The sequence below is a fragment of the Olea europaea genome, chromosome 13 (genome assembly GCF_002742605.1).
Source record: "Olea europaea var. sylvestris chromosome 13, O_europaea_v1, whole genome shotgun sequence".
Taxonomy (NCBI): domain Eukaryota; kingdom Viridiplantae; phylum Streptophyta; class Magnoliopsida; order Lamiales; family Oleaceae; genus Olea; species Olea europaea.
Window position 1 is genome coordinate 24,667,634 of NC_036249.1, and position 11,238 is coordinate 24,678,871.

An 11,238-nucleotide genomic window follows, 5' to 3' on the forward strand; every position below is an offset into this window, starting at 1 on the left:
AATATGACAATGGAGAACAAAAAAGGGAAACCAAGCAAGGAGGAAGAAGATAAATTATATCAATGAAGACTTGAACATGAAATTAATCTCACTGTCCTCAAACATTATTTGCCTCATTTCCAACGCTTTTTAAGGATTTCTGACAAATAGATTGTAGGATTAAACAAGTCCTAATGAAGAACACTAAAAAGCAAAAGTGTTTCTTCAAAGTGAACAAGTGAAAAAGGATGCATGTGAAGAAACAAAAATTCTATTTATGGTGGATGAACAAGAAATGAATTTTCACACGATTTTTTCACGGCATTTTCTTGAACTTTGATCACCTATTTATAGGCCTTGAAAAGTTTTCACGAAATCGTGTCAAACTTGGGTTGAAAAGCCCCCAATTTTAAACAAAAAGGGTAAAAAAGCTCATAATGATCGCATTTTGTAATCATGCGGTCGCATGGTTGTAACCCGGTGGCCCTCAAACTCTCGGGAAGGCATTATGGGCCTGCGATAATGCCTATGCGATCTCATAGGCCATTTTTTTCCCTCCAATTAATTCATCCATTTACGTGATTTTGAACAACAAATATTACCAATGTTGTTTAGTTCAACTTTTCAAACAGGCCAATATGTTCACAATTAGTTTGAGACTCGCCAAGCCCAATCTAGAGTAAACATTAGCTTTTGTTTCTTATGTACTTTCCACCGAATTTCTTCTTTATACTTGAACAACTCCTAACTAGAAAGAAAACATTCATCTAAATGTTAGAAGCACAATAGAGTATAATGAGAGAGATCTTACAGTTCAATAAAAAGTGGATGCAGGTGCCAAGATAAGAAACTGCTCCAAATCTACAAGCATCACACAAAAACATTACAAATATCATGTTTAAAAAAAACTGAAAATAATGTCACAAAATAAGAGATTAAACCTTTATTCACAGAAATTAACTAGAATTACTACAATATTGGCACATGCATGTAAAGAACTAACTGGAAAAGAACAACCTGTAAATTCAGCCGAGAAGCTATGATTCCATCAAATCTAATATGCAACTAATATAAAATACTACTTGGAATAGTATGTTTCTTATACAGTTGTGGAAGCAATTGGGCTAAAGGAAAGATAACAGTTTCTTCTATAAAGAATATCAAAATTAATATGAAGAGTAGTTTTAAGAGAGAATGGAGCACTGCAATAGGAACCATGATAGAAAGTGATATTGGCGCGGCTCAATCTGAGATCGTCATTTACCATATAGTTTCTACCATTGTAAATACGTCTTCGGATTGAACCTCACCAACATCGCTTTCTTTGGCAGCATCACCACATCTCTCAATCGTATAGTACTCGTGAATTTTTGACATTTCAACCAATATTCAAGTTTTGAATGTTTTTTTTCAACTTCAATATAAAGGGCTATGCACATATATTGAATTAGGAATGCTAAAAATATGGTCCCCCATTGCAACACAAAGACAATCCAAGAATCATTCTAAGGCATCTTAAGTGGGACATGAACTTGGGTGGATTAGTAAGAGGCGTAGTTGAAACTTATGTTGGTGGTTGGGGGTGGCAATTTTGATGTGGGATCATGAAAAGTCATGACTTTAATTCCGCGAATGGAGTAAAATCAAGACCCTTTTTGTGTATGATTATTTTTTTTAAAAATCCGAGAAAAATGAAAAACTAGGCAAAAAAAAGAATAATTTTTAGCATTCAATCCTATAGAATATCTAACTTTTATATTCATAATAAAAAATAATATATAACACAAATGAATTTTATGAATAATCGTTTAAAAGATGAGGACAAAGTGAAACCTAAATGCCTTTACAATGATACAATCACAAAAATGAGGGACCATATAAAATGCATTGAAATGATGATCAAGGGCCTCATTGGAATGCTCTAGGATTATAACTAGAAGCAACAAAGTTACCACTAGAAAGGAAGAAAGAATTATATGATGAAGTGCTTTTTGGGTCGTCTCAAAATTTTCTCAACTTAGGATATAGGTATTCATCATCACAACGAGATACGTATTTATGTACAACGAAGTGGAGCAAATGGATTTGAGAGGAAGAAGAATGTACAAAGGTAGGGTTTAGCCTCGGGATGAGAAGGAGAAGAAGGTGAGGAGAATGATGTGAAAGAGACTTTTAGGGATCTCATGCTTAGCTTCTACTCAAAATATTAATTAAAAATCAAACACTTTTCCTTGTCTTGCGCATGCACCTGAAATATTCTCTACCAAATAACCCTAACAAATCCCTTTTTTCTTGTACCTGTCTTACGTTAAATTATTTTATTTGACCTAGCTAGATTTTGATCATGCTTGTATTTGATAGAGGAGCCAAATCAGAGATTAAATTGTTGTATTTACTTATTTATATCATTTTTAAATATGAGTACATGATGTCTCACGTTCATTAAACAAGTAATACTAGTGCTTGATTCACTAGTTCCCATATATACTTATATTTTCAATATATGATTCCACAGTTAGATTCAGGCATGCTACATTTTTTAGTTATTGGGAGAACCCAACCAAAATGGGAGTAGGTCCCTCCATAACATTAGGTAACCATACATGAAGGGGAAATTGAGATCTCGTTTCGTTTTAGGTAAATAGTTTAATTTTGAATATTACATGTTTATTAATTTATTAATTAGTATATAATTTCTTCTAATTTCTTTTTTAGTATTACACGTATGTGATTTATTTCATCTAAAAATTAAAGATATATTGGAAGAAACAAGATTATTTCATTATTTTTTTGTCTAAAACATACCCCTTTATGAGATTAGATTCAATTATTTTTATTTTTTTAATAAAAATGCAATTTTTATCAACCAGTAGTAGTAAAGTTTCAATTCAGAATATTTAGCTACATAACAAGTTGAACCATTATATTTAAAATTTAAACTATTAAAACAAACTTTATCTTTATCGACATTACTAATCTGAGATCGCATCAATACTGAGGTTCTGAGTGGGCCAGCCCCAAAAATTAAATTTGAATGAAAATTTTTTATAACAATAATAAGAAGGTTGTTCAAGCCTTATTGCAACCAACTCGACCCAATGTAAATTGATTCGGCTCAACTTGACTCGATTTGACATGGCACGACTCAACATGATTGGTAAACTAAGTTGATGAGAGAGGACGAAAAGTGTGTGGGTGAGTTGGAAACACGAGTGCAGAATGTCAGCGAAGGATTGTCTATAAAGAAGGTTCCATTGGTGTACCTACAAAAGATATTCTTTTACCTTTCTAAAAACATGCACTTTCACCAAAATTAAATTCAAATAAACATAATTTTATTTTATTTTTTACTTCATCTTGTTTGTCAAAGATTTTTAAAAATCATTTCTATGTGAGTCACAATTTTCTCTATTTTTTATCTATGCCTCTATTTGGTGAAGATTAAAATCAATTTTTTAGTAAATTTTGATAGAAGTTGATGAAATATATGATTGAAAAGTTGCGGGACTTATAAAATATGTGGTTGAAATATATTATTGACTTTGAATTAATTTAATATCTAGATTTTAATCGGTACCAAACATGTGTTATATATTCTCCAAAAAAATATTATTTTTCTGAACAATTACTAAACTTTTAACGTTGTCTTCAATCTGTCACCTCGAATCGTTTGAAAAATTAACGATATTATTTTCACATCATCAAAATTGTTAATTTTCAAATGGGCGGACATAGAATAATAACTTAACATAAGATAATTTCGAAGGTTGAATGAAAAGGAGGCGGCGACACCGGCGTCAAAGGAGGGGAGCCTTGAAGGTGCAATGGGGGACAATATTCTTGGGGTTGCTAACCCTTTTCTTTAATCTTTAATGATATTTTTGGAGACCTAAAATAAAGGGCCCTTTGATTTTGAAGAGTCATCCTCCAGTCGTGGCCTTGTGTCTCCATTAAACTATATATACTAATGATTTGAGAAGACCAGTCCGCGTGCAACCACATTCTCATTTTTCTTCTTTCATCATCAGATCCTAGGTCTCTCTCTCTTTTTCTTTTCTCTCCATAAAATTGTTTCATTCATATACAACTTTAGCGATTGAAATAGGGGCCAAGTGGACCTCTAATTTCCTTGCACGATTATAATTTAATGCATTTTAAATCCTCAAACTAATCAATCGAATATCAATTAGTATCTATATAATTGATCGAACGCTACTTGTAAACACCTCTTCTATTCGAAAATAAAATGCTCTTGAAAATTCTTGCTCCTATTGGATCATTTGTATCTATATGCATCAAGATTTCGATTCATGAATTTCTCGATCCAAGAGTGCAACTCACGACTCAACTGAGCGAGCGCTCACCAGGTGGCAATTTAGGGGGGTACAGGCCAGCCCCAACCCATTAATTGTATAAATTTTTTAAAATATTTTATGTAACATTTTTTTTTTATTCACAAATTTGTCTAAGCTTGGCACGGCACATTGTTTCACAAGTCGCTTCACGCAAGACTTTAACTAAGAATATTTATTAACTTGGTATATTAATTTTTATTTATCAATAACCTAAACTTTCAAAAATTCACGTGATAGATGTCTAGGTTGAGAAAGATCAATCAAACATTTAGTGTGCCTTTGTCTAGTTTGATTCTCATTATCTCGTATAAAATTTAATTTATTGGAATAAGTTCAACCTTTTCATCTATACGTACATAATTTTCATAGATGAATAGTAACAAAACCCTACCAAATTAGAGTTGAACAAAAACTATTGAATAATGTTATTTATAGTCAACGACTGCAATAATTATCCTTATGTTACCGCTTATTATTTGAGACATTAATTTTCGATAATTTTTGTTACCTCGAATAACAAGTTAATACATTAAATAACAAACTACCACATAAGAATGACTATAGCAATCGCTAACTATGAATAACATTCTAATTTGTTATATGGGTGTTGGGTATGTACCAAACATGCATGGCAGTTAGCCAATAATAAGTTTTCAATTTGGGGAGACAACAAATAATTTTCTTACCATGCATGAAATTCAAGTTGTCTCTGAGAATTTTTATGTATTCTGAATTTCTCCAACTCTCAATCTGCTGCTTCCAAAATCACTTGCTCCTGACTTATGAACCGGGAAGTTATGCATTTCGTAGATGGGTCGAGGGCGCAAACTGGACCCACTATGCCAAAAGCGAAAGAAAATCCTTCCCTCAGTTTGACTTTTTTCGCTCTAATTTCGCCACCTGTGGGGGACATGGTCTTTTCACTGTCTAAACTAACTACAAGCATTATAGCCACAAATAATCAAAAGTAGACTCCTTTTTTACAGTTCTTAACCATTTTTATGGATTAATTTTCACTGCCTGAACTTACCCCTCTTGCTCCCAATCAGAAAGGATACAAATGGCGGATCCAAGAATTCATTTGAGCTAGAGCGGCCACGGCCACCCAATATATAAGAATTTTTTTTTTTTTTACCAATGAAGCTAGTGTTAAGACTTCGATTCTATCTTAAAAGATCAACTTTGTTAAGAGAAGTAGTCAAAGATCTTATAAATTGGTTTATATTTTCATCTTTATTCGATGTGGGATTATATCATTTAACATACCCCCACAAGATGATAGCTCATTTAAGCAAGACCAATCTTGAAATTCATATGCTCATTTATTGAGTTTTAATCGGATCGAGTCATTCGTTGGAGGTTAATGGGCTCTGATACCATTTTAAGGTTTGGGGTTCAATCTTAAAAAGTCAATCTTATTAAGAGGAGTAGTCCAAAATCTTATAAGTTGATTTATGTTTTTATCTTTATTCGATGTGGGATTGTATCCCTTAACAGCTAGCACCCGACAACCTACAAGTTGTAGGGTCTTAACAAGAGGCTTTGTAGTATCATTTGATAATATATATATTCAAAAGAAGTAGATGTATAAAAAGGTCATCCACCCAGTGGTGGACTACTTCACCACTTAAATAAATATTGCAAGATGTCACATTCAATATTTAGCATCTCCCACAACTTACAACAGCTCCATAATCTCAATATAATTTACTCTTTGAAGTTTGAATCTCCTTTATTCCCATCTTCAAAATTTTCTAATGGTATTTGTAGCAGTCTATAATCATATGATCGTTCAATCAAGTTGAGTAACACAAACAAACTTATCAAAAATACGGGATGCCCTCGACTATAGTTAACGTTATTTTCAATCAAAATTTTGGTCATTACTTCCCTTTGAGTTTAGAGTATGCGTACAGGCCAGATCCCAAGAAACCAAGAGATTGACCCGCAATGTTTAACTGAAATAGAATCAAAATCATTATCATAAAAAATCAAATGTTGGGAATTCTTTATGTGGTGGATGAGAAAAGTAAAGATATGAAGGAAAAAAGATTGTTCCTACACTGATGGACCCCGTGTAAGCATTTTGCGAGTAAAACCAAACACTATATCCATGAAACAACAACATATGTAGTGCAAAATCATATAATTTATTGCCTCTGAAAACCTTAAAATCTACAATGACATATGATCATAGGTCATAGGTCTAATAATGATAGGGAGTGAAAATTGCACCAACAAAACTTAGTAAGGACTGTAAGCGACAGCAAAAGAAATTCTTACCTGCCTACAACATACTGCGAATGTTTCTGTCCCAGCAAAATATACTCCACCATCATTGTAAAAGCAACAGTTGTCCGTCTAAGGGCCGTGTACATAGGGACATTGATCCCGCGTATAGATTCCATTGAGATGACCTGTGAAAAAAACAAACAGATAACATCGAGGAGGAAAAGGCAAGATACCAAAAGGAGCCAGTAAACCAAGGTGTACCTACCATGTAAAGCAAATATGAAATTGCCAAAGGAAGGGTATGAATTATAGACTTCAGTGGTACAAGTTTCGCCGGGTGATTGGTCAAGCCGAGTGTTTGATCGGATGTGAAAGAAATAATCTTCCAACATCTCAATGCGTAGAGAAACAAACATGAACAAAGCATCTACAGCGGCAGAAGATCCTCATCAATGAAATCAAAAACTTTCACTAAAATTCTTTTAGTAAAATTTAGCTGACAAATAATTGTCTATAAGCAGCTATAATCGAATTCCTGGAGAAGTACGGGAGCTTGGAGGATTCCACATGAAACCCGGACATGAAAATATACAATGCAAATAAACTGTATATTAAAATTATATGGCAATACGTCTTAAATCATTAAGATCCTGAAATGAACTTTAAGCATCAATCTTCTCCGACCTTACATGGCTTCAAAAAAGTACTGGTACCAATCCTAAGCTTTTGTTTGACCCAACGTTTTGTACATCATAGGATATTGAGGCTCATTTGGAACTTTCAATCACGAATTCATGTAGGATAACAATAAAAAATAAAAGGAGAGGGCCATGCATCAATATAAAATCGTAAAAGAAGACTATTCCTAACTTAAAGGAGGAGATCAGATCACCAAGAAGAGAGTGAAGTTGAACTAAGAAGGAATATCATTTGGAGACTAAATAAGATGTCGTGTGTCTGTATATGCCTCTCTGTGTTGGTATGAGCTGGTGTTATGACGTGCGAGTTTGTTTGAAGTTGCGCGAGAAAGAGATAGCATGTCCTGTATAAGATATGCCTCAAGACAAGTTTTTGATGCTAAAAAATGAATGAAACTCATGAAGAACAGAATAATCACAAAGATGGTCCTCATATAGATCTCTAAGTGCTTGTTATTCTTGATCTCATATTTATTTTTATTATGCAGCTCTCATTTGCTGTATTTCAATTTCAGAAATCGAAACTTTGAAATCACCACAAGAATAAAATTTGAGGTTCTATAGGAACCTTTAACCGGCTCGTTTCACTTTTATTGCCGAAATTCTTCCCATTTTTCCATTAAATTTTTTTAATGCTGTCTATCCGTGGTATTTGCATTCAGGAAAAAAATGCATACATTGTGACCATCAGCCTATTCTCTGTGTGATATACATATGCACGAAAGTTACCTGAAAAAGTGTAATGACGTTTGCACATGGAAAATTATACGAAGAAAGTGCTGCTTTGTTGAATATTACCAATAGAACTGCAGAATAAATTACAAAAGAGAAAGTTTTAACAGCAGATGACAGTAGCCTATGAAAACTGTCAAAAATTATGATGAATGCGATTGCATAAGCAAGATGAATGACGGTATCAAATTAGTTTCTAACATGTTCAAAATCATGGAATGGTAATCTGGATGTTAAGTAGATCCAGTACATGATATATCCACTAAAATCTCTAGTAAACTTTGACCTTACAACTAAAAAGAAGTTAATTGATTTGAGACAATTTAAAGAAAAACTGATAGGCACATAACACAAAGAGAAAGGTAAATGGGGTTTCACCAGATAAAACATGCATAAAATTGAATGAAAAGTTAGGTAGAGAAACAAGGCCTCAAGTATGAATGACAATGACACTCAGTTCAAATATGATTTATTGGGGAAAAAAACAAAAAGCATAGAGCTAACTACAAATACACTCCTCTCTTTCCAAAAATTACAAAAACCTCCCCAAAGTCTGTTTTTGGCATCAAATTCTCCGAATCAGCAAATACCAAATATTTACTTATCATTTTATCTTTTTATTTTTATTATTACTATTAAAGAATATTAAAATTGTCCTTCTTCCTCTTTTTTCTCATTCTTAAAACGCTTTTCATACTTAAAATTTATATGTGAGCATTGCTTTTAGCTAAAACAATAATCGTCGTGAATATGTGTAATTTTTATTTAAGCCTCGGCTCCGATTTTTTAAAATCCATTTTCAAACTCATTTTTAATCACCTATTTTATGAGACTTACAAATTTTATCAACTTTTCAACAATATATTTCATCAACTTCTATTAAAATTACTAAAAATCTATTTTTTAGTCAAACCAAACAGGGGCTAAATAAAATTATGAAATATATAAAAACGAGTTTATATATAAATATTTAACAAACGAACACAAATAAATGTGTTAGATTAATAAAATAGAGATGATTTACGAAGGAGAAAATGCATCAAATGAGCAAGTCATAGTTTATAAGTTTGTAATTTTTTCATGAGTTCATTTACAATCCTTTCGTAATATACTATTAGTAAATCATTTTTTCCTCCTCTAAAATGCTAAACCGTATTCTATGTGTTCGGTTTTGAATAAGAAAATTAAGGTTCTTTTTTTTCCTATTATTTGTATGACTTGATTAAGTAACATTTTCTTCAATTTTTTTTATTAGTCTCATCACATTTCTACTCTGTCACATTTTGAAAATTAAAGTACTCTTGCTGTAATTGTTTTTGCATGTTTATGTAATAATTGAAATAATTTTGCTATTTGTATATTAAAATTGTACGTAAGGGATTACATAATATCATATGGTGAAAAAAGATTGAATAAAAAAATTGGATATATTTTAAACTGACAAATAGTAAACTGTCATATGACATTATGTAATCCTGATGTACATGTAGCAAGATTCTAATTGAAAAGGCAGGGAGTATCAATATAAACATCTGTGAGGACTGGTTTTCCACCTATTTTGAAAGGTTAGCACCCACTTCTACTTTCTCAATCGATTAGGGACCAAACATGCATTTCAATAATTTTTAATAACGAAATTGTCAGTGATAAAAAGTAACACATAACATAATACTGAGACAAATATTATCTGGAAGAAAAGTGCTGTATTACTGTCATCCTGATACAAAAAGTAAGAAAGAAATAAATAAATATTACTTCAAATTTCAGGAACTCTTAACACACCCACATATCACATACAAAAACTTATGACCAATAAAATGAAAACCCAAATTTAAGCTGGAAAACACAGATTTAAGCTGGAAAAGAACACAGAGGACATTTCATAAACTGGTAGTTCTGAAGAAGAAGAGAAAGTTGTAACTAACCAGCACAAGCCATGTAAGAAATGGCAGCACAGGCACCTTTCCTTGTCATGGTGGGGCTTTTCTTGCTACCTTTGCCGCCAGCGGTGGAATCAGAAACCGGAAGCTGCAGATTCTTGGAGGATTCTTCCATGGAAACCATGGGGAAAGAGAGTGAAAAGGTGGAGTTGTGATAGAGAAATTTTTGAACTGGTAGACTGGCTAGAAAAAGGCTTAAAATGCAAACTTATAATGAGACAGGGAAGTGCTTGTAAAGTGAGGGTCCACTTGGGATATTTTATTTTGTCCAAATTATTAGCACCAAATTTTGGATTCACGTTGTTTTGTCAGAATTCCATTTTATGTGGTTGAACTTTTTGAACAAGGGAAATTTGTATCCTTATTAAGTAATCCCCTGATCTGAATTATTAGTGCCAGAATTTGATTCCATTCTGTTTGATCTACTGGAGAATTTAATTTCACGTACTTGAATTTTTTGAACAAATGAAATTTAAATATTCTAGTGATCGAATTAGGAATGCCAGATTTTGGATTATGTAGTTTGATCATTGGGGAATTCATTTTGGTTATGTTACATGTATATAATGGTTTATATAATAATTTACATATACATGATGTGGTGAAATATGATTTTACATCTCATCTGTATGTAGATCATTATGTAATCTTATTGAGTACAAGTAGCATTATTCATTCTATTTTATGTTCTTGAATTTTTGAACAAGTAATCAAGCGATCTGAATTATTAGCGCCAGATTTTGTATGCACGACTGTAATTATGGTCCCGTTTGATTCCTATTTTACTCAAAATTCATTTTTCTCTCTTTTTTTCAACCACGTATTATTCATTAAAATATTATTATACGTAAATCAAAAACTTTTCATCCACACATTTTCCATCAATATATTATTTTAAAATTCATTTTTCCTTAAAAATGAGTGTCAAACACCCTCTATATATTCAAATGCCACTAATTCTCTAATGAATTTGAATGTGTGTACTAGGTTTGACCTAATATTTTCAATTAGTACACCAAACAGGTTTATATCTAATCCGAGTCCTACTGCTAGTGAGCATTGGAAGTGGTCTCTTAGATATTCAAGAGGGACGAGCAACGTAGGTTCCAATTTTTAAGTTCAGTATCGAGGATGTCAAGTTGAAAGGTCTTGTGAAAACTATGACGCGATAGGAAAAATAGTTAGTGTAACTCTCCAAGTCTAGAAACCCTATAATAACAAATGCTAGTGTTTGATTACGTTGAAAATCATAAATGCAAAAAAGTGATTAAATTTTTTTAACATAATAAAAATTAACAACTT

General features: G+C 32.3%; 1 protein-coding gene across 1 annotated transcript; it reads right to left on the bottom strand.

The window, feature by feature from the left end:
• Positions 1 to 6,315: 6,315 nt before the first annotated feature.
• LOC111408579 (nucleotide-sugar uncharacterized transporter 3-like) lies at positions 6,316 to 10,129 on the bottom strand. The gene is made up of 5 exons (XM_023038324.1): positions 9,922 to 10,129; positions 7,994 to 8,070; positions 6,832 to 6,993; positions 6,618 to 6,751; positions 6,316 to 6,397 (listed from the first exon to the last, which is right to left on the bottom strand). The coding sequence occupies exons 1-5, from the start codon at positions 10,058 to 10,060 to the stop codon at positions 6,316 to 6,318; spliced, it is 594 nt and encodes a 197-aa protein (XP_022894092.1). The 5' UTR covers positions 10,061 to 10,129.
• Positions 10,130 to 11,238: the final 1,109 nt, after the last annotated feature.

Bases quoted from the DNA above. Each gene is read 5' to 3' on its own strand.
- LOC111408579 (XM_023038324.1), bottom strand. From the start codon at position 10,060: ATGGTTTCCATGGAAGAATCCTCCAAGAATCTGCAGCTTCCGGTTTCT. The intron at 6,994-7,993 runs GTAACTTTCGTG...CTGCCGCTGTAG, and splicing joins ACGTCATTACACTTTTTCAG to ATGCTTTGTTCATGTTTGTT. The intron at 6,752-6,831 runs GTAGGTACACCT...TTTTTTTCACAG, and splicing joins TTTCATATTTGCTTTACATG to GTCATCTCAATGGAATCTAT.